Source organism: Taudactylus pleione, unplaced genomic scaffold (genome assembly GCF_031769625.1).
Source record: "Taudactylus pleione unplaced genomic scaffold, aTauple2 ptg002286l, whole genome shotgun sequence".
Taxonomy (NCBI): domain Eukaryota; kingdom Metazoa; phylum Chordata; class Amphibia; order Anura; family Myobatrachidae; genus Taudactylus; species Taudactylus pleione.
This window is the reverse complement of record NW_028286677.1, coordinates 166,921-190,312: the sequence shown is the minus strand read 5'-3', so window position 1 is coordinate 190,312 and position 23,392 is coordinate 166,921. Positions and strand designations below refer to the sequence as shown.

The 23,392-nt window shown below is 49.4% G+C and overlaps 1 protein-coding gene across 1 annotated transcript; it reads left to right on the top strand.

Moving 5' to 3' along the window:
* Positions 1-13,234: 13,234 nt before the first annotated feature.
* LOC148431402 (uncharacterized) lies at positions 13,235-22,798 on the top strand. The gene is made up of 3 exons (XM_088466018.1): positions 13,235-13,297; positions 19,136-19,564; positions 21,833-22,798. Exons 1-3 carry the CDS (start codon positions 13,235-13,237, stop codon positions 22,796-22,798), a joined length of 1,458 nt encoding a protein of 485 aa, XP_088322144.1.
* The last annotated feature ends 594 nt before the right edge of the window (positions 22,799-23,392 follow it).

Below are 23,392 nucleotides of genomic sequence, written 5' to 3'. Positions count from 1 at the left end.
TATACAGATTATGCCATGGCAGAGCCTCTTATATACATTATGCCATGGCAGAGCCCCTTATACACATTATGCCATGGCAGAGCCTCTTATACACATTATGCCATGGTAGAGCCCCTTATACACATCATGCCATGGTAGAGCCTCTTATACACATTATGCCATGGCAGAGCCCCTTATACACATTATGCCATGACAGAGCCTCTTATACACATTATGCCAAGGTAGAACCTCTTATACACATTATGCCATGGCAGAGCCCCTTATACACATTATGCCATGGCAGAGCCCCTTATACACATTATGCCATGGCAGAGCCCCTTATACACATTATGCCATGGCAGAGCCCCTTATACACATTATGCCATGGTAGAGCCCTTTATACACATTATGCCATGGCAGAGCCCCTTATACACATTATGCCATGGCAGAGCCCTTATACACATTATGCCATGGCAGAGCCCTTATACACATTATGCCATGGTAGAGCTTCTTATACACATTATGCCATGGCAGAGCCCCTTATACACATTATGCCATGGCAGAGCCCCTTATACACATTATGCCATGGCAGAGCCTCTTATACACATTATGCCATGGCAGAACCCCTTATACACATTATGCCATGGTAGATCCCCTTATACACATTATGCCATGGTAGAGCCTCTTATACACATTATGCCATGGTAGAGTCTCTTATACACATTATGCCATGGCAGAGCCCCTTATACACATTATGCCATGGCAGAGCCCCCTATACACATTATGCCATGGTAGATCCCCTTATACACATTATGCCATGGCAGAGCTTCTTATACACATTATGCCATGGCAGAGCCTCTTATACACATTATGCCATGGTAGAGTCTCTAATACACATTATGCCATGGCAGAGCCCCGGCTTATACACATTATGCCATGGCAGAGCCCTTATACACATTATGCCATGGTAGAGTCTCTTATACAGATTATGCCATGGCAGAGCCTCTTATATACATTATGCCATGGCAGAGCCCCTTATACACATTATGCCATGGCAGAGCCTCTTATAAACATTATACCATGGCAGAGCCCCTTATACACATTATGCCATGGCAGAGCCTCTTATACACATTATGCCATGGCAGAGCCCCTTATACACATTATGCCATGGTAGAGCCTCTTATACACATTATGCCATGGCAGAGCCCCTTATACACATTATGCCATGACAGAGCCTCTTATACACATTATGCCAAGGTAGAGCCTCTTATACACATTATGCCATGGCAGAGCCCCTTATACACATTATGCCATGACAGAGCCTCTTATACACATTATGCCAAGGTAGAACCTCTTATACACATTATGCCATGGCAGAGCCCCTTATACACATTATGCCATGGCAGAGCCCCTTATACACATTATGCCATGGCAGAGCCCCTTATACACATTATGCCATGGCAGAGCCCCTTATACACATTATGCCATGGTAGAGCCTCTTATACACATTATGCCATGGCAGAGCCCCTTATACACATTATGCCATGGTAGAGCCTCTTATACACATTATGCCATGGTAGAGCCCCTTATACACATTATGCCATGGCAGAGCCCCTTATACACATTATGCCATGGCAGAGCCTCTTATACACATTATGCCATGGCAGAGCCTCTTATACACATTATGCCATGGCAGAGCCTCTTATACACATTATGCCATGGTAGAGCCTCTTATACACATTATGCCATGGTAGAGCTTCTTATACACATTATGCCATGGCAGAACCTCTTATACACATTATGCCATGGCAGAGCCCCTTATACAGATTATGCCATGGCAGAGCCCCTTATACAGATTATGCCATGGCAGAGCTTCTTATACACATTATGCCATGGCAGAGCTTCTTATACACATTATGCCATGGCAGAGCCTCTTATACACATTATGCCATGGCAGAGCCTCTTATACAGATTATGCCATGGTAGAGCTTCTTATACACATTATGCCATGGTAGAGCTTCTTATACACATTATGCCATGGCAGAACCTCTTATACACATTATGCCATGGCAGAGCCCCTTATACAGATTATGCCATGGCAGAGCTTCTTATACACATTATGCCATGGCAGAGCCCCTTATACACATTATGCCATGGCAGAGCCCCTTATACACATTATGCCATGGCAGAGCCCTTATACACATTATACCATGGCAGAGCCTCTTATACACATTATGCCATGGTAGAGTCTCTTATACACATTTTGCCATGGCAGAGCCCCTTATACACATTATGCCATGGCAGAGCCCTTATACACATTATGCCATGGTAAAGCCTCTTATACACATTATGCCATGGCAGAGCCCTTATACACATTATGCCATGGCAGAGCCTCTTATACACATTATGCCATGGTAGAGCCCCTTATACACATTATGCCATGGCAGGGCCAGTTATATACATTATGCCATGGCAGAGCCCCTTATACACATTATGCCATGGCAGAGCCTCTTATACACATTATGCCATGGCAGAGCCTCTTATACATGTTATGCCATGGCAGAGCCTCTTATACACGTTATGCCATGGTAGAGCCCCTTATACACATTATGCCATGGTAGAGCCTCTTATACACATTATGCCATGGCAGAGCCCCTTATACACATTATGCCATGGTAGAGCCCCTTATACACATTATGCCATGGTAGAGCCCCTTATACAGATTATGACATGGCAGAGCCCCTTATACACATTATGCCATGGCAGAGCCCCTTATACACATTATGCCATGGCAGAGCCCCTTATACACATTATACCATGGCAGAGCCTCTTATACACATTATGCCATGGCAGAGCCTCTTATACACATTATGCCATGGCAGAGCCCCTTATACACATTATGCCATGGCAGAGCCTCTTATACACGTTATGCCATGGCAGAGCCCCTTATACACGTTATGCCATGGCAGAGCCTCTTATACACATTATGCCATGGCAGAGCCTCTTATACACGTTATGCCATGGCAGAGCCCCTTATACACATTATGCCATGGTAGAGCCCCTTATATACATTATGCCATGGCAGAGCCTCTTATACACATTATGCCATGGCAGAGCCCCTTATACACATTATGCCATGGCAGAGCCCCTTATACACATTATGCCATGGCAGAGCCTCTTATACACATTATGCCATGGTAGAGCCCCTTATACACATTCATCCTTCTCCTCCTCCTCCTCCTCCTCCTCCTCATTCCCCCTCCTTATTATTCCTCCTGGGAAGGGGGGGGGGGTGGAGTAAAAGAGGCAGGCAGCTGAAGCACTGGCCGTTGCAGTGTATATTAGAGAAGGGGCCGGTCGCATCGCTACTATTATACATTGTGGGCAGTCAGTGGTGATGACGGAGGAGCATACATGGGTGGAAATGTCCGGTTCCGCCCACAGGGCAAGTGCAAGCGAACCGGCCGCACCAGCCTAGTTACGGCTCTGGTTAGAAGTAAAGTGATCGGTAATGTGCTCACTTTACTTCCAGGTTCAGGACGCGCTAGTGTGGTCATTAGACGATGCATGTGCAAGCCGTCATTGCTGGGTATGGATCCTAAGAAAAGCGTCTGTGACACTGTAACGTAGCATTTTGCATGTAGCAGCTGTGATACTGTAATGTAGCTTTTCGCATGCAGCAGCTGTGACACCGTAATGTAGCATTTCACAAGTAGCATCTGTGACACTGTAACATAACATTTTGTATGTAGCAGCTGTTATACTGTAATGTAGCATTTTGCATGCAGCAGCTGTGATACTGTAACGTAGCATTTCGCATGCAGCAGCTGTGATACAATAACATAGCATTTCGCATGTAGCAGCTGTGATACTGTAACGTAGCATTTCGCATGTAGCAACTGTGACACTGTAATGAAGCATTTCGCATGCAGCAGCTGTGACACTGTAATGTAGCATTTCGCATGTAGCAACTGTGACACTGTAATGTAGCATTTTGCATGTAGCAGCTGTGATACTGTAACGTAGCATTTCACATGTAGCAGCTGTGACACTGTAACGTAACATTTTGCATGTAGCAGCTGTGACACTGTAATGTAGCATTTTGCATGTAGCAGCTGTGATACTGTAACGTAGCATTTCGCATGTAGCAGCTGTGACACTGTAACGTAGCATTTCGCATGTAGCAGCTGTGATACTGTAACATAGCATTTCGCATGTAGCAGCTGTGATACTGTAACGTAGCATTTCACATGTAGCAGCTGTGACACTGTAACGTAGCATTTCGCATGTAGCAGCTGTGACACTGTAACGTAGCATTTCGCATGTAGCAGCTGTGATACTGTAACATAGCATTTTGCATGTAGCAGCTGTGACACTGTAACGTAGCATTTCGCATGCAGCAGCTGTGGTACTGTAACGTAGCATTTTGCATGTAGCAGCTGTGACACTATAATGTAGCATTTCGCATGTAGCAGCTGTGATACTGTAACGTAGCATTTTGCATGTAGCAGCTGTGACACTGTAACGTAGCATTTTGCATGTAGCAGCTGTGATACTGTAACTTAGCATTTTGCATGTAGCAGCTCTGACACTGTAACAAAGCATTTTGCATGTAGCAGCTCTGACACTGTAACGTAGCATTTCGCATGTAGCAGCTGTAACACTGTAACGTAGCATTTCGCATGTAGCAGCTGTGATACTGTAACGTAGCATTTTGCATGTAGCAGCTGTGACACTGTAACATAGCATTTTGCATGTAGCAGCTGTGATACTGTAACATAGCATTTTGCATGCAGCAGCTGTGACACTGTAATGTAGCATTTCGCATGTAGCAGCTGACCCTGTAACATAGCATTTTGCATGTAGCAGCTGTGACACTGTAACGTAGCATTTTCCATGTAGCAGCTGTGACACTGTAACGTAGCATTTCCTATGTAGCAGCTCTGACACTGTAACGTAGCATTTCGCATGCAGCAGCTGTGACACTGTAACATAGCATTTCGCATGCAGCAGCTGTGACACTGTAACGTAGCATTTCACATGTAGCAGCTGTGACACTGTAACATAGCATTTCGCATGTAGCAGCTGTGACACTGTAACGTAGCATTTCGCATGTAGCAGCTGTGACACTGCAACGTAGCATTTCGCATGTAGCAGCTGTGACACTGTAACGTAGCATTTCGCATGTAGCAGCTGTGACACTGTAACGTAGCATTTCGCATGTAGCAGCTGTGACTGTAACGTAGCATTTCGCATGTAGCAGCTGTGACACTGTAACGTAGCATTTCGCATGTAGCAGCTGTGACACTGTAATGTAGCATTTCACATGTAGCAGCTGTGACACTGTAACGTATCATTTCGCATGTAGCAGCTGTGACACTGTAACGTAGTATTTCACATGTAGCAGCTGTGACACTGTAACGTAGCATTTCCTATGTAGCAGCTCTGACACTGTAACATAGCATTTCGCATGCAGCAGCTGTGACACTGTAACGTAGCATTTCCTATGTAGCAGCTGTGACACTGTAACGTAGCATTTCCTATGTAGCAGCTGTGATACTGTAACATAGCATTTTGCATGCAGCAGCTGTGACACTGTAACATAGCATTTCGCATGCAGCAGCTGTGACACTGTAACATAGCATTTCGCATGCAGCAGCTGTGACACTGTAACGTAGCATTTCGCATGCAGCAGCTGTGACACTGTAACGTAGCATTTCCTATGTAGCAGCTGTGACACTGTAACGTAGCATTTCGTATGCAGCAGCTGTGACACTGTAACGTGCAGATACACACACAGTTGCACACAGAGAACATAGGCATTTTAATCAGCAGAAGCTCGTTGTGCATCCTAATTGCATCGCTTTGGGAATAAGACCCACTTGAAGGTATTTCGACTGCCTTCATCCCGTCCGTCGGCATATCAGCTGCATCCCCTATATACACCACACAGATATAAAGCCATTACAGAGGTCTCTTACTGGGCTTCTTCCAGCAGCAGCTCCTCGTGTAATCTGGGGGAGGGGGAGGCGGATGTACTGAAAGGCTCCGAAGGACCCCAGTGCAGGAGAGGACCAAGCAGATAGACTGACTGATCTCACTGACAACCTTATGAGAGAATCCCCATCCACATAACACTCTAATCGTCTATTCAGGAAAATGCCTAAAGCAAAATCAAACAATCATTCAGCAAGATTAAATTAAATCAATAATCACCTGGCAATGACGGGTAGGCAATGCTAGTATATATATATATATATATATATATATAGGTATATATATATATATGATGTATTTAGCACTGCAGGCATGATACAACTTATACACTTGCAGAACCCGTATGTCCTGGAGTATTCCCCTATGTATAGGTCTCATTCATGAGGACATAGACAGGGAATGATTCACTGTCTAATACACACAGAGAAGCTGTAATAATGAGGATACACACTGGAAGCGCCCTTCATAGTCTGAGTTAATAAAACCTGCGAGAAGCACCGTTCTGTCTTGATGACAGCAGCGACTATTGTTCTCCATATATATAACCAAAACCAATTAAAAGGAGAAAAAAAAAAGGATTATTTAAAATGACCTGGAGCAACGTGACCGAGGGTTGGGGCCAGGGGTCCGTGTGACAGGACACTGCAGCACTTCTCATATTAAACCATATAATGTGCACGGTATTTATGTGTAAGTGACAACACTTCTACAAAGCAGAAAGAAAACCGTTTTCTGCAGATGACCCTGACTTACAGACAGCGCACGGAATTAGCGCAGCAATTGCAGCATGAGCAGACGTTTGCTTATTACGCTGAGTATGATGGGGGAGGAGGACTTTGCCACACATTGTTGGATCAGGGAGTTACATATGGGATGTGTAATATTCTCAGTATCGTCCCATGCAAATAGCAATGAGCATGGGATGAATTCACTTTGCATCAGGTATGAGCAAAAATGAGGGAATTTGAGCCTTATTCCAAGGTGCGCTGATCACCACGGACCACAGTTTTACCGAATGAATTGGTCTGTGACACACTACGCTTATTAAAACATTGGAGTGATGGAACCGGAAAACGCCCACAGATCAGACTAAAGTTGCGTCAGCGTCCTTCCAGGGGAGGGGGTTTGGGTATTCCTGGTTTTAAAAAATATTATTATGCTGCGCAGCTCTCTCATTGTGCCCAGTGGTGTAACTTCGGTGCGGGGAAGGTCTGGGTGGCTATCGAAGCCGAGGAGCTGGAACTGACCACTGTATCTTCCCTGTTATGGCTACAAAGGATTCATCGCCCCTAAATCATGCTTGCCGACTATCTGGCTGCCCCTTCCGGGAGGGAGCAGCCAGATCGGCTTGAGTGGGTGGGCGTGTCCAGCAGACGGGGGCGGGGCCGGCCAGACTACAAGAGTTTTGCGGGTGGAGCAGGGGGCGGAGCCACGCGATCGCGTCATTTGGGCCCCGCCCCGCTACACACTGCCGATATTACAGGCAGTGTGAAGCAGGGGGCGGGGCCAAAATGGCGCGATTCTGCGTGAATCGCGTCACAGGCCCCCCGCTGATGGGGAGCTTCTTGTAATTGCAGTGGAGGGTAGGAAGGGTCGGCAGCTGCCAGGAGACTTGCCTGCCTTCCCGGGAGGTCGGGAGCGGCACCCGATTTTCGGGAGGCTCCCGACCAAATCGGGAGGGTAGGCAAGTATGCCCTAAATAGGTTCTTCTCACCCTGTCATTTCCCATTCTTTAGCAATTTGGGATGTAACCAATAGACGTTTTAAGTTAGCTCCAGGTACTTCCACTCCAAAATGAGCTCGATTTTGATTAGCAGACCTTCGACTTCTTTTGAGTCTATATGTTGGAGACGACCCTACACTAGGGGTTATTTCTACTATTTACTCCTTATTAAGGGAAGAAGTAAGTCCCAATCGGGATTCTCATGAATTGGCGTGGGAACGAGATTTGGGGCACTGAGGATTGGACGGAAATTTGGGACAACGCCGCCGCCGGTTCTATTTGCGTCAAAATGAAGGAAAATATTTATAAATTGCTATATCGATGGTATTATGTGCCATCGCGGCTACAAGTAATGTTTCCCGATGCTTCGGATAGATGCTGGAGGGGTTGTAGTGGCGAGGGCAGTTTTTTTGCACATCTGGTGGACCTGTCCCAAACTAGCCAGTATATGGCAGGATGTTGTCGATCTCCTCTCGCGCCTCTTTGAGACCACGATTCCCTCTGATCCTCAGCATTTTCTCCTTCCCTTATATCTGCCCTCCCTATCGCGATATCAGCATAAGTTATTCTGACATTTAGTATCTGCTATGACCTGCCAAATAGCAGAGGATTGGAAAAACCCTAATCCTTCTCCAATGCAGGCAATATTATCACGGATCTGGTATGTATACAAGATGGAATATACAGTATGACCGCTTTATTACACAATACATCGAAATCATTTGATAAAATATGGGCCCTTGGCTGACATACCAAAATATTTCCTCTCCATTCAACATTTAATTTTTTATATTTTCTACCACACTTAGGACCTCATTCAGACCCGCTCACTCGCTCCGGGGCTCGCTGTCATGTTGACCGACAGCTCGCCCCGTTTTGTAGGCAGGGAGGGGGGGTGGCTGGTCAAACGGAGGCGTTCCTGAAGGAACGCCTGCCATTTGTGGGCGGCCCTACTGACATCACTCGTGATGTCAGTAGTGAGCTTCCGGCTCTATTTGAGCAGGAAGCTCATTGGGGCTTACGGCAGCCGAGACCCTACCACAAGGGTCTCGTCGCAAGCCCGATGGTTGCGATAATCGCGACCATCACCTGGCCGCTCGCAACAGCTGTGGGTGGTCACCCACAGCTTAGCGAGCAGCCAGGAGGCCCGGTTAAAAAAAAAGTGGCCGCCCCGATTCAGAGCAAGCGCTCGCATTTGCGAGCGCCTTTGAATGAGGGCCTTAGTTTAAAAGAGAGTTTTCCCACCCACCCTTCTTTCCTCTTATTTTCCCTTGTTTTTCTCTTTCTCTTTTTATCTCCTTTTTTACTCTTAGACGGTATGCCACATCGTTGCTGCCAGATATTTTTCTTGCTTCTGTACTTTTTATTTTCTTATACTGAGAAAATTAATTACTATATTATTGTTCTGAAATGTTACAGCTCTTATTTTAAAAGCATATTGGACCTCATTCAGAGTCGGTCGTAAGCGGCTGCTCGGTCGTACGCCTAACGACCGTAAACCTGAAAAAGGAAGCGATCGCACTGCCGGCCGGTCGTAACCAAAGTGACGCCCATACGTGAACAATGCACCTCCTCTAGCTAACGAGTGATAGCAGCTAGCGATCGAGTCAATCGTTGTCAGTCGTTGTCAGTCGCTGTATGTTAATGTTCTTCTGATGGTTGCGGCCGCTTGTGTTGTGTGCAAGTTACTCCAAAAATGACCAAAAAACAGCATAGAATAAGCCATCCTCCTGAAATTTATTTATTTTTATTATTTGCTAATGCAAACGCAGCTGAATCAATTATAAGCCAATTAGCAGTGTTATTAGCTACAACAAACGATTATTAGCTGCTTGCATTGTGTGGCTCAAAATAGAAACATCAATCCTAACATCAGTCACATTCGATAGTATCGATTGTACTCTGGTGCTTGAGAGAGCACGTACCCAACCTCAAGCTGTACGATCAGCCAGGCCTCTAACCTGCTCGCAGAGCGACATTTTACTACTTCCATCCTTCTATGTCGGTCGTAGCAGATAATTTATGTACGCCCCTAAAACGCCCTGAAAAGGGTGAGGAACGCCTGCGTTTTCAGACCACCACCCCCGTCACCACCCACAAACGGCCTTTCATGTCAATCAACTCTCTAAAGCCACTTCCTGCTCGTAAGCCGTACGATCGACAGCATTTTGGATCGCAAGGTCTCGTACACACATGCGCACAACTAACCGTACGCATGCGTGGTTTGGAAACATCGGATGCGTACGACCGAGCGGCCGCTTTCGACTGACTCTGAATGAGGTCCATTATGTGCTGTAATTTATTTTTTAATGTTTCACTGTACTATCTTAATGTGATTTGCTCAATAAAAAGAGTTTAAAAAAAAAAAACATTGGAGTGATGTATAAAACCATTCTAAAGAGGACAAGAGAAGTGGTATTGGCCATAGCAACCAATCAGCTTCTAGCTATCATTTATCAAGTACATTCTACCCCATGCATGTCACCAATGGTGCCTACACACGGTCAGATGTGTCAGATGAATGATTGAACGATTGAACGATTTTTCACTGAAATCTACCAGATCTGACTGCAAGCACATCAGATGTCAGATATCATTATCTGACCATCGGGAACGCGCATCGTCCATCGTTGAAGGCTCACACGTCAGATTTTCCTTCAGATATGAACGATTGAAAGATTTTTAAAATCGTTATCGCTCAGATCTGATGAAAAATCTGACCGTGTAACTACGCACCATAACTGTGATTCCCTATTCCAGGGTCTCTGCCAGCTGTATACTGTATATCACACAACGGATCACAGCGTAGCCTGCATGGCCTACTGGTGCATCACCAGCACTGTGGGTACTCAGCGAATGTTGAGTGGAGCCTGGCTGGTCCACGCCTCTGTAAGTCATACTTGTCTCATGGCAGCCAAATATTATTTTACAATGCTAAATGTACTGATGAGTGAGGCTATGAAGTGAGAGATTAATGAATATGTATCTCTTCCTATTTTTGGTAAGATTTTTTTTTTTAGTTCCTTAGCAACAACTGAACATTGTAACTAAATGGTCTACAATACTTTCTGTCCTCTGTTAAACTTGGAACAGTCCCAATGAAAATATGTAGCAAATTATTAAATGTTCTCATGGCACATACTAACCCGAATAAATGAACGGGTCATTGGCACCTAATAATAACTAAGGCCCTCATTCAGAGCCGTACGCTCTGAGCAGAGCGCACGCTCTGAATGAGGGCCGCCCTCCATAATTATGGAGCGTCCTCCTGGACGCTCGTATAGCTGTGGGTCACCACCCACAGCCTATACGAGTGTGCAGTTTGATGGCCGCGATGGTCTTGACCATCGCGACCATCGCCACTGCGAGCCGGAGCCTGCGGTTGAGTTTCTCAACCGCAAGGCCCGGAGTGATTTTGGCTCTATCAGAGCCAAAATCACTCCCACTGACATCACTAGTGATGTCAGTGGGCCCGGCTTCTGACGGTAGGCGTTCCCTTGGGAACGCCCCCGTCATGGAGGCACGCCCCCGGCACGCCCACCAAAGGGGGCGTGCTGTCAATCAACATCGACAGCACGCCCCCTTTGATCAGACACAATGAGCGAAGGAAAGTCCTTCGCTCGTCGCGTCTGGCGCATTCGCACGACGGAGCTCCCTCCGTCGTGCGCATGCTCAGTGCAGACCATCGACCCACTTGCGAGCGGACAGCCACTTACGAGCGGCTCTGAATCAGGCCCTGAGTTTTTATGGTATTTTGCAGTCATGGGAGGGGTGGGTAATGTCAGTAATTCCCAATCATATTAAGAGGTCTATTTACTAAGCAGTGTTGGGAGAAGTGAAAAGTGAAGAGTGAAAAGTGATAAGGTGCCAGCCAATCAGCTCCTAACTGTCATTTTTCAAACACAGCCTGTGAGAAGACAGTTGGGAGCTGATTGGCTGGCACCTTATCACTTTTCACTCTTCACTTTACACTTCTCCTAACACTGCTTAGTAAATAGACCCCTTAATATGATTGGGAATTACTGACATTACCCACCCCTCCCATGACTGCAAAATACCATAAAAACTCAGGGCCTGATTCAGAGCCGCTCGTAAGCGGCCGCTCGTTCGCTCCGAGCGATGTTCGCACAACTGCGCATGCGTATGGGTTGTAATACGCATGCGCGAACCAGTCATTGCGGTCGGAAATTGTGTGCTCGCAAAATAGCGAATGCCTGCTAATTTGAGTGACAGAATGAGGCGTTTGTGGGTGGTAACAGGGGAAGGTGCTTGAAAACGGGGAGTGGTGATCCGAACGCAGGCGTGCCAAACGGTCAAAATGGGCGTTTTAAGGGTGTGCATAATTAACAAAGCAGCGCCATCGACCACGTCACTTGGTTGTCTCTTAGCCTGAACTGTTCGCATGATTGCGGTAGGAACATCCAACCACAAGTACTGCGAGCAGTTCAGATGCCTTTCGATGTACTCGATTAATCAAATAAATAGCGGAGATGACGTAGGATGCGAGCGGCCAGGGGGCGTCTTTACAAAATAGCGAGCGCATATTTCGTTCGCTCGCTCAGACATAGAGGTGTCAACTGACAGCAAAGAGCGAGCGCTCAATTTAAATAGCCGGCCCCTTTTTCTGAACGAGCGAGCGCAAATAGCGTCCGGCTCTGAATCAGGCCCACAGTGTGTATTAGAAATGAGCGGTTTAATTTGCTGAAAACCGAATATCCCCCGAGTTTGGCTCAGATCACTTTGGGGTTCCGAGTAGAACAGAGGGCCTGATTCAGCAAGGAACGTGCGCTAGCAGACGCACGCACCCAGCTGCTGCGAGAATATGTTAATTAAGGCATACGCACGGAGACCGCAGCGCAAGAAGCAGACACGCAGCAAAACATAAAGCCGCCCACCTATGCCGTGATTGTCAGTGTAAACATCGGGAATATCGAGTGCCATCGAAGCTGCGGGTAAGCTAAGGGTAGAGCTGGCCCTGCCGCAGGACTTGAGAGATTCCTGCACATAGAGGCGCCCAGCTGCGTGCAGCGCCGCAGAGATTAATTTATGCACGCCCCTGTAACGGCACCCCTGCGTTCGGCCGACCACCCCCCTGTCACCACCCACAAACTGCACTTCCTGTCAATCAACATCGAAGGTCTCTGCGGGCTCCCTGCGTACTCTGAGAGAGCCCTTACCGTACTCAGTGACCTGTTCGCTTACGTCCAATGCGCAGATTGCAAACATCAGCTCGCACCGTTCTCTCACTTGCGTTGCTTGCTGAGTCAGGCCCAGAGTCCCAGGACGGGTCTGCTCCCTAAGTTTGGTACTCAGATCTAAAAACAAGATCCCACGTATTTTGGATTCCATGTACAGTAAGTCCTTCTCTCGTGATTCAGGTGCTGTGAGGTGGTCACAGTTGACTGTTATTGATGTTAATAATACTATAGGAACAAAAACAGGTCCAAGCTACATGACTTTAGCTGTTTTTATACATTTTTTAAGGAATCCATAACGAAAAAACGAAACCGGACCAGTGTTGGTGGTTAGACTACAATGGCTAAAGATGGCGTTAGCTGCTGGGGCCAAGCTATGGATTGCTTTGCATTATGGAGCCTGGTAAATTTCGGGTGTGGTATAAAAGATAGACAGTTATAAGGCCGACAATGTCTAGATAGACACCAGGGGCCAAATGTTACACAAGCAATAGGTCGACAGGGACAAAAGGTCGATAAGAACAAAAGGTTGACACAAAAATGGTCGACACATGTTTTTTTTCTAACCTAAATATTCACCCTAACCTTCCCCTTGGTGCCTAAACCTAACCCTCCCTTCTGGTGCCTAACCCTAACCGTCAGGGTAGCCTAACCGTTCCTTCTAGTGCCTAACCCTAACCCTCTGGTAAGTGCCTAACCCTAAACCTCCCTCCCGGTGCCTAACACTAACCCTCCCTCCCAGTGCCTAACTCTAACCATCGGGGTAAGTGTCTAACCCTAACCCTCCCGGTGCCTAACTCTAATCCTCCCTCCTGGTGTCTAACTCTAACCGTCGGGGTAAGTGTCTAACCCTAACCCTCCCAGTGCCTAACTCTATCCCTCCTTCCCAGTGCCTAACTCTAACCCTCCCTCCGGGTGTCTAACTCTAACCGTCGGGGTAAGTGTCTAACCCTAACCCTCCCGATGCCTAACTAACCCTCCCTCCCAGTGCCTAACTCTAACCGATGGGGTAAGTGTCTAACCCTAACCCTCCCGGTGCCTAACTCTAACCCTCCCTCCCGGTGCCTAACTCTAACCCTCCCTCACGGTGCCTAACTCTAACCCTCCCTCCCGGTGCCTAACTCTAACCGTCGGGGTAAGTGTCTAACCCTAACCATCGGGGTAAGTGCCGAACCTTAAATCTCCAGTAAATACCAAAACCCTAACCATAAAAAATATGTGTTAACCATTTGTGTGTCGACCATTTTTGTGTTGACCTTTTGACTCTGTTGACCATTTGTACCCGTTGACCGTCTTCCATGTCGACCTTCAATGTGTCTACCTTTTGTCCCTGTCTCCCTATCGATGTGTTGCCTGTCTAACATCTGGTGTCTATCTAGACATTGTTGACCTTTTAACTGTCTATCTATCGTCCGGATAACGTAAATTCCTGCATAGGAACCAAAGGGTGCTGGTTATGGGAACAAAAATGGAGAGACCGCACTAGAAATCGGAGATATGTGCTGAGGTCCCACCTACCTAAATCACAGGGATATTTGGTCTCCCCACAGGGATACGGCTGTTTTCAGGGGGATTTTCCACAAAAAACAGTTTGGTCGATGTGCCCCAAACTCTGGGCCTGATTCAGAGACGGACGCTCTGAAAGAGCGCTCGCTCTGAATCAGGGTGTTCTTTTTTTTCTGGAGCAGCCGCCTGGCCGCTCGCATATCTGTGGGTTACCACCCACAGCTATTGCGAGTGGCTAGGATGATGGTCGCGATGGTCAAGAGAGGAGGGGGGCCCGTGTGCACTCCCTGTGTGGGGTCCCCTCCTCTCACCCCGGTGGCTGGCAGCTGACTGATGCAGCTGGCCAGCCACCGGAGCCTTAGTAGACTCCGGGCAATAGAGTGTGCCTTGAGTCTACTGTGCATGCGCAAAACGCCGGAAAAATGGCCGCAGTGGCGGTGTTCTGAGCAGCGCAGACACTTGACATGGGACCACAGACAGGATAGGTCGAAAATAATATGGGTGCAGTGTGTGTGGTGCGGGGCCCCCTGGACCCGGGGGGCCCGTTTGCCCCGCACACGGTGCACCCATTATAGATACGCCACTGGGTGCAGGGGACCGTGTGCACCGTACACCCTGCACCCATTATAGATACGCTCCTGCTCATTGGTTTCTCTGGGGCTGCCGTGCTGCCGAATTTTCCAGTCTCCGGAATGCGAGAAATTCTGGCGCTTGGCCCCCGATATATAACGCCATCTTTATCTTATAGCAGCCTCTAGGCTTCTGATTCGCACATTTTTATGGAGAGGGAAATCCATTGGCCCCCGGTGACACCTGCCAAGGATCTGAACGAGAACGCAGTGTGAGAGTAATACTTACCATATGCTAATCACCATGCATTTAATCCTGTATGTTAACTAAGTAGGTTGATTAGATCATTTACAATCATAATGGATAAATGGCAAAATATCTCTAAGGGCAGAAAACTAGCATTCACATGTTGGCAAATTCGCTAACAGAATGTAAACATAGATTCCACGCTGTTCTTTCAAGGAATGTACCTATAATTAGTAGAGGGCATGATGGGAATCAGTCTGGGGAATTTACCAGATTGCTATTTTGGGAGCAGAAAGCTTTCTCAGTAGGGCAGATGACCTGAGCAAACGGTCTCAGACTGCCGGAGATGTAACAGGCTGTGGGAGTGAATGTGCCGCTAGAAGCTGGTTTACCTTAAGTGCAGAACCTAATGCAGTATCCGATCTACACTTTGTGACGTCTCTAGCTTTTATTGAAATAATATATTGAAATATTGGTTCAGCATAGAAGATGGTCACTGGATGGTAAGCCAGGTGCATTCTCCTCCCAGCATCTCCCCAGCAAACATGGCTACATACAGTGATGTCGGTATGCAGTCGGTCGGAAAGCCGGCGGACGTAATCCGGACTGCTTTATCCCGGCGAGGTTTAAATGACAGGCGTCTAAATCTAGACGCCTGTCATTTTACCGACGCTGGGAGACCGGCGCCCGGCATCCTGATTGAAGTGATGCCGAGGCGCCGAGCATGGACAGCCGCATGGGGGGGGAGGGTTAGGTTTAGTGCTCCCGGGGGGGACTTAGGGTTAGGCACCCCCCCGGGGGACTTAAGTTTAGGCGGCGGGGAAGGGGGTGTCAGGTTTAGGGACTTAGGGGGGGGATTAGGGTTAGGCACTGGGGGAAAGGTTAGGGTTAGGCACCCCTAAGGAGGGTTAGGGTTAGGGGGGAGGTTAGGTTAGTAAATACTTACCTTGGGACGATCGGGTTTTTCAGCCATGTCGGCCAGCCGCTGTCGGGATTTGAACCGACTTGCGTCCAGCGGTAATTCATACCGATTCCAGTGCCGTCACTAGGGTGGTGTGGGGAGTGTGGGCCACACCGGGTGCCATCCTCCAAGGGGGGTGACACCAAGATGCTGGCTACTCCGTAGTGACTAGGAGCCGGGCAGTGCATTGTGATGATAGTGTGCACTGCCCGGTCACTGAGGAGGAGCCGGCAGTGTGGGGAGCACTAGGAGCACTTTGCACAACCCCTGAGTGATGAAACGAGGCACTGCGCCCATGCACACGAGGCCACGTCCCCTTTTTCAGACGTCTCCAGTGCTAGCAGGGCTGGTGTTGGCTGCACTGGGTGTCACCAGACTTTAGCTCCATAAATTCATGTGCCTCCAATAAAGTCACATGGCCCCAAATCCAACTTGTGCCACGCATTGTCCGTTTTGAGCTTTGCAAATGGCCCTCACTATATGTACTTAGCAGGTGCTCCTCAGTACCTCACTGTCACTCCCATTTGCCCGGGCACTGAATCCTCACACACTTATTTGCCCCTGATAGAGAAAAGCAAATATTTGATATCTGTAGAGCTGACACATTTGCCGTCTATACAGAGAGGTGTGGGGAGCTGAGATACGGGTTATAGGCCTCAGGTAAAAGTACCATCACAACGCTTCACTAGACAGCCAAAACATGGATGCACACACAGAGCTCCTCACCCCTGGATACCAGACAGGGACACAGCTGGCAAAGGGCAGCGAGTGTTCCAGGAGGAATAAAAATACAGAGTGCCCCATGATGCAATGACGGGTTACAGTTTTAGGAAAGATTCCAAGACAACGGTTTGCAGCACAAATATTATACACTGCTTCATTAGGCGTGCTTTACTGACCTCACATTCCGTGATACAGACCTATTTAAATATGCAGCTGTTCTGCCAAGTTCATGAAATTATGGTGGTTCATCCCGTAACGGTATCTGGAGAGACAGTGAGGGTCTCATTCCGACCTACTCACAATCACCTATACGCTCGCAAGCGGGTCGATGTTGAGGCCCTGCGCACGCGCAGCGCACTGTGCGTGCGCAAGCCCCGGAGTGAGAGAGAAATTCTCTCGCTCCGGGGCTCACTACAAAAGGGGCGGCTGTCGATGGTGATCAACAGCTCGCCCCGTTTTGTAGGCGGGGCGGGGGGGTGGCTACACAAACGGAGGCGTTCCCGACGGAACGCCTGCCGTTTGGGGGCGGCCCCACTGACATCACTCGTGCTGTCAGTGGTGAACTTCCGGCTCTATTAGAGCCGAAAGATCACTGGGGCTTGCGGTAGACGAGACCCTACCACAAGGCCGGCTCTGAACTTAGAAGCGGCCGCCCTCATTCAGAGCGAGCGCTCGCATTTTGCGAGCGGCTCTGTCTGAATGAGGTCCTGAGATCAATTAAAAGCACGCGAATGCTAGAATAAGCATGAGAGGACATAAGCACCCTGTTTTTTATTGTGCTAATACTGGTTAAAACTGGTTTGGGGGTTGCAGTCTTGTTATGGGTTAGGTTAGTGGGTCAATCAGTAGTGACAGCCTATCAGGGACCTGTTTGGGCGGGCTCTGTTTATGAATATTAGGGTGCTGGGAGGAGTCAGCTTTCTCTTTTCCAGTTGTGATCTCCTCTGGATAAGTACCTCAGTACCTCAGTGTCTTAATAATTATCAGTAATCCTTTCTACTGTTGTGTTTACCTCCCTTTGCTATCCTATATATTCTGCCTACCTTCTTTTGCTATCCTATATATTCTGCCTATCCTGTATTCCCCTCTACCTTTCATCCTTCCTCTGTATCCTCCCCCCCACACGCTTTTCAGCTCCCCCTGCCTGCCCTTGGCCTTGCCAGCTCTTGATATCCCCACTCCTGTGTCCCATCTGCCATGCCGCGCCTGCGCCGCAATGCCCCCCCCCAGCGGCTGGCAGATGCAGCCAGGCCGCTTGCCTTAGCCTCTGCCTACCCTTACACGCGCGGCGCGTGCACTGCGCCCGTGCGGGTGTCATCGCGGGCGCCGAGCTCATCACAGGCTTCAGGGGTTGGCGGCGGGAGCGTCGCTGCGGAGGCTGCGGCTCCCGTCGCTGGCCCCGCCCTGGTGGGGGAGGCGGCCATTTTAGGTGCGCAGGGCACGGCCGACAGGACCCGGCTGGCAGCGCCGGAAAGGGGGGATTTGCGCCCTCACCGCCGGGCCCGCATGGCTGGCTGTTCTGACGGGAGGGCCATTCCCCCCAAGTTATTAATGCACCAGGGGCTAGCGGTGGGAGCCGCGGCTCCCGTCGTCGGCCCCGCCCACATGGCAGCGGCTGCCATTTTAGATAGGCAGGGACAGCAGAGCCCACAGTACATTGCCGCCGGCTGTCAGGATGTGGGGAGGGCGGGATCGCTGACCCCACTTCCCGGCCCCGCAGGTTTTCGTTCGCATGCGTCCGCGGCGCCACATCATTTGTGCACCCCTGTTTCCGCGACCTCCATTGCTTTAGGGGCAGGGAGGACAGAGCACAGCACCCCTGGCAGAGCGCTAACCCCCTCGGGTATGGTGCTTTTTTCCAGCCCGGCTGGGCTGCAGGCGCCTTCTATTAGGCGTGGTGCTGCGGCGGATGGACGCGGTGGTGTCTCCGCTCGCAGCACCCCCATAAATCAACAATATGGGTTACCTCTCGCTGCGCCATTACCGCAGGCTCCCAGCGTAGCATTTTATGGCCCGGCGCGGCAGAATTTGACTTTGCACAGCCCGGCATTGGGGACGCAGTGGTCCCCTTATTTTGCTCAGGGCCTAGCGCAGCAGGTGCTTCCAACCATCCCGACAGCGTTTACGCAGCAAGGTTTCGACCCGCGGCTGTCCCAGGCCGCGGGTCAGTTCACGGGGCACCATTTTTATTCTGCCCCCTCATGGTTCCAATTGCAACATCCGGTTTCTCACCAGGCGCCAGACTATGTTGTCAGGCAGGACCCAATTCAGCAACCCCCTCTGCCAGCGGCCCCTCCTCCGGTTAGGCCACCCACCCCCCCATGCTCAAGCCACGCGCAGGCGAGGGCTTCCCCGTCCGCAGTGGTCCTGACCCAAGCCCCCGCAGCGGCCTCTGTGGCGCACGAGATTGTGTCTAACACTGTTGTTACAAGTCCACAGGGTCCGTCTGCTTCGGCCGTCATTGCTGGTGATGCTGTGTCTACAGAGGATGCCCAGCCGTCGTCAAACCCGAACGTGATGGACATGCCACGCGGCGCAAGTCAGGAGGCGGTTTCCGCCGTGGCGTCAGCTACCCCGTCGACTTCCGGAGCAGGTGAGATACCATTGCACCACAGCCACATAGAGTTGTCACACTCGGAGGATTCCTCCGACTTTTCCAGTTCAGTAGATAAACCGCGTAAGCTAATGCGCTATTTCGTTCAGCAATTGAAAGGGAAGCGTAAAAGCCTGAATAGAGCGCGTAGTTCTGCAGGCAGCTCGGTTCCGGATGCGACGGGTGATGCCGTACACTGCTCTAACACTGCCATTTTAAGAGGCGTTAGGTCGAAAGTGAGGGAGCGTATTAGAAAGGGCAAATACGTAGACATGTTTGCCATTACGCATGACGCCAAAAAAGCTTTGGATACAGCTAAATCTGGGGGGGCAGCAGCGGAGGAGGCGTGGCGCAGCTACACCAATTGGCTTTGCGGGATGTATATATTTGCGGCTTGCTACACTGAGACTAGGCCTGCCGAGTTTCTGAACATCCTGAAGTACTTACACCTCGTTCACAGCATTCAGTTGTCCGCTAGGCATAATGTGTGGCGGCAATATGACGAGGCTTTCCGTAAGAAGCAGGATGGCCAGAAAATTCTTAGCTTCGGCTATAAGGACGTGGAGGTCTGGCTTGAGGTCACTCAGCAGAACAAACCCACCACGGAAGCACCAGTGGGCCGTAAGCAGCCCTTTGTTGCCCGCCCAGGTTTCAACACGGCAGGAAAGGGAAAGTGCTTTGCCTTTAATAACAGGCAGTGTAACAGAGGAGCAAGCTGCCGTTTTAAGCATGTCTGTCTGTCGTGTGGAGGCAATCACGCAGTTAAAGAGTGCAGGCGCACAGGCGGGCAGGCAGCGGGACAGGGCGAGCAGCGAGCTGCTAAATAGAGCCGCTTCGCCAATACAGTTAGATGTGTTGGAGCGGTGGTTGGGCCGCTACCCGCTTAGGGCGGAAGCAGCCTTTTTATTGCAATGTTTTCAGGAGGGTTTTCATTTGCCAATAGTTAGGTCAGTTGCAGCGTTAGCAAAAAGGAACCTTAAATCGGCTAGGGATTATCCTGATATTGTGAGAGCCAAAGTAATGGCGGAGGTGGAATTGGGCCGCATGGTTGGCCCTTTCTCATCTCCTCCTTTAGTGGATTTGTGCATTGCTCCCTTGGGAGTTGTGCCCAAGAAGGAGGTGGGTAAATTTCGGCTGATTCAGCACCTGTCCTACCCGGAGGGAGGATCAGTTAACGATGCTCTGGACCCGAGGGACTGCAGCGTCACTTACCAATCTTTCGAGGACGCCCTCCGGATAGTGCAGGGGTTTGGTAGGGGAGCGCTATTGGCAAAAATAGACATAGAGTCGGCTTTCAGGTTACTTCCATTGCACCCCGACTCTTTTAGGTTCATGGGTTTTAAGTTCGAGGGTTCATATTTCGTGGACAAATGTTTGCCAATGGGTTGTTCCATTTCCTGTGCCTTTTTCGAGTGCTTTAGCTCATTTTTGCAATGGTGCATTCGAGTGGGTTCGGGAAAAACTGGGATAGCCCATTACTTAGATGATTTTTTATTAGTTGGTCCAGCTGATAGCGGTGTCTGCAGCGAGCTGCTTTTATCAGTGCAGGCTCTTTTTCGCGTTATGGGCGTGCCCATTGCGACGAAGAAGACAGAAGGGCCTACCACAGTTTTGTCCTATTTAGGTATCGAGATTGATACCGTGATGGGTTTATGTCGATTGCCCCAGGATAAAGTCAGTAAGATGCGGGAGTATTTAGGGCTCTGCCTCTCTGCAAAGAAAATTTCATTGAGGCAGTTGCAGTCGTTACTCGGCCTACTTAATTTTTCTTGCCGAGTGATTCCTATGGGTAGGATCTTCTGCCGTCGGTTGGAGAGGGCCACGGCGGGCGTTAAAAAGTGCACCATTTAATTCGTTTGACTAGGGAGCTTAAGGAGGACGTGCGTTTGTGGTGTGCCTTTTTACGGGATTTCAATGGTGTGAGGATTTGGTTACCCGAATTGGTGGCCAACTCTGAACTCCAGCTTTATACGGATGCGTCCGGAGCTTGCGGTTTTGGGGCATTTTTCGAGGGGCAGTGGTGCGCGGAGCCATGGGCGAAAAGCTGGCAGGACGCCGGTTTGACATCTAATATGCTCCTTTTGGAGCTCTTCCCGATTGTATTGGCAGTAGAGATTTGGGCTGCGCAGCTTAGCAATCGGAGCATAAGTTTTTGGTGCGATAACTTGGGGGTAGTCCAGGCCATTAACAATCAGAGGTCAGTCTGCCCTCAGGCTCTCAGTTTACTGAGGCATCTGATACTTTTGTGTCTAAAGGGGAACATTGATTTCAGGGCTCGGCACGTCCCTGGCGTTGAGAACGGGATAGCGGATGCTTTGTCTCGTTTTTCAATGGACTAGGTTCAGGGCATTGGCGCCTGCAGCCAGTGCCCAGGGCTTACCTTGTCCCGCTCATGTCTGGCAGATCATCGGGCCGGCATCGATGGACTCGCGTTGAGAGCTTTGGCACCGAGCACCTTAAAGTCATATACGGCAGCGTGGGATTTGTGGCTGGCTTTCTTAGCTGAAGTAGATCGGGGTAAGAATATTGAGGATAGCATGTTGCAATTTGTTTGGAGGTGGCACGAGCGGGGCCGGTCTAAGGCCGCAATGTCCGGCGCCTTAGCCGGCATCTCGTATTTTTCGCGCTTGCGTGGTTTGGTAGACCCAACCAAGTCGTTCCTTCTGGCCAAGGCTTTAAAAGGTTGGGCTAGAGAGCAGGCAGGGCCAGGTGACTCTCGGAGGCCGGTTGACACCGGTTTGTTGAGAAATCTCCTGGTGGCAGTAGCAGGAGTAGCCTTGGGGCAGTATGAATCCTTTTTGTTTCAATTAGCTTTTGTGTTGGCATTTTTCGGAGCGCTGCGGGTAGGCGAGTTGGCGACCGCTAGCAAGAGAGCAACAAGCTTGGGGATTCTTTTGAATAACGTGATGGTTAAGTCGGATTTGATCTTGCTCAAAATTCAAAGATCAAAGACCGACCAATTAGGTAGGGGACATTGGCTGTCGATCCCTGCGCATCCGGACCCGAGCATATGTCCAATAACCATAGCTAGGCATTACAATTCTCAGCGTCCGCAAGGCGGTTTGCAATGGCTAGTTCATGAGGACCTTTCGCCACTGACACGTTTTCAGTTTTCTGCAATTTTTAAGCGGTGTTTGGTAGCGCTTGATTTGCCGGTCGAGCTTTACGGCACACATTCGTTTAGGATTGGCGCAGCTACTTGTGCGGCAGCAGCGGGCTCTTCCAGCAACGCAATCAAACGGTTGGGTCGTTGGAGGTCTTCCGCTTATAAAGGTTACGTGAGAGGCGACATGCTGCCTAATTAGACAGCGCATCTGGCGAGTTTGTTTTTTGGGAAACCCAGTGCCTTAAGCTACCCGCCGCTAGGGGGGATTGGAGTTCTTTTCACCTTTTGCCCTCCATTGAGGTTTTGGTGTTGTTCACCTCCATCTGGGTCACTCAAATAACTCATTTTCCCCGACCTTGTTGTTGGTTACTTGAAATTCGAATTAAAACTAACGTTCTTTTAAATAATTTCCCCTTACAGGTGGTGGTAGGGTGTTTGATAGGGTGTGGATCGTAGGCCATTCATATGTGTTTTGGGCTTGCAGGCACCCCCTTGCTCGTGATAGCCCCGGTAATGTACGCTGGATTGGGGTGCGAGGCTTTCGTTGGAGTGGTTTGTTGCCTCTTCTTTGGGAATCAGAGAAGAAATGGGGTGCCCCGGATTGCTTGATCATTCACTTAGGCGGCAATGATTTGGGCACTTGTAAGGGTGTTGAGGTTATCCTGGCCATTAAAAGGGATTTTCAAATAATAGCCGAGCGTTGGCCGCAGGTGCATTTGGTGTGGTCGGAGGTTATTCCTCGTAGGTTTTGGCGAGGGGAGCAAGGTGGCGCGGCTTTGGATAGGGTGAGGAG

Coding starts and splice junctions, on each gene's coding strand:
- LOC148431402 (XM_088466018.1), top strand. CDS start 13,235: ATGGCTAAAGATGGCGTTAGCTGCTGGGGCCAAGCTATGGATTGCTTT. Junction 13,298..19,135: donor GCTTTGCATTATGGAGCCTG/GTAAATTTCGGG, acceptor GTTTCTCACCAG/GCGCCAGACTATGTTGTCAG. Junction 19,565..21,832: donor CCTCCGACTTTTCCAGTTCA/GTAGATAAACCG, acceptor TCAATGGACTAG/GTTCAGGGCATTGGCGCCTG.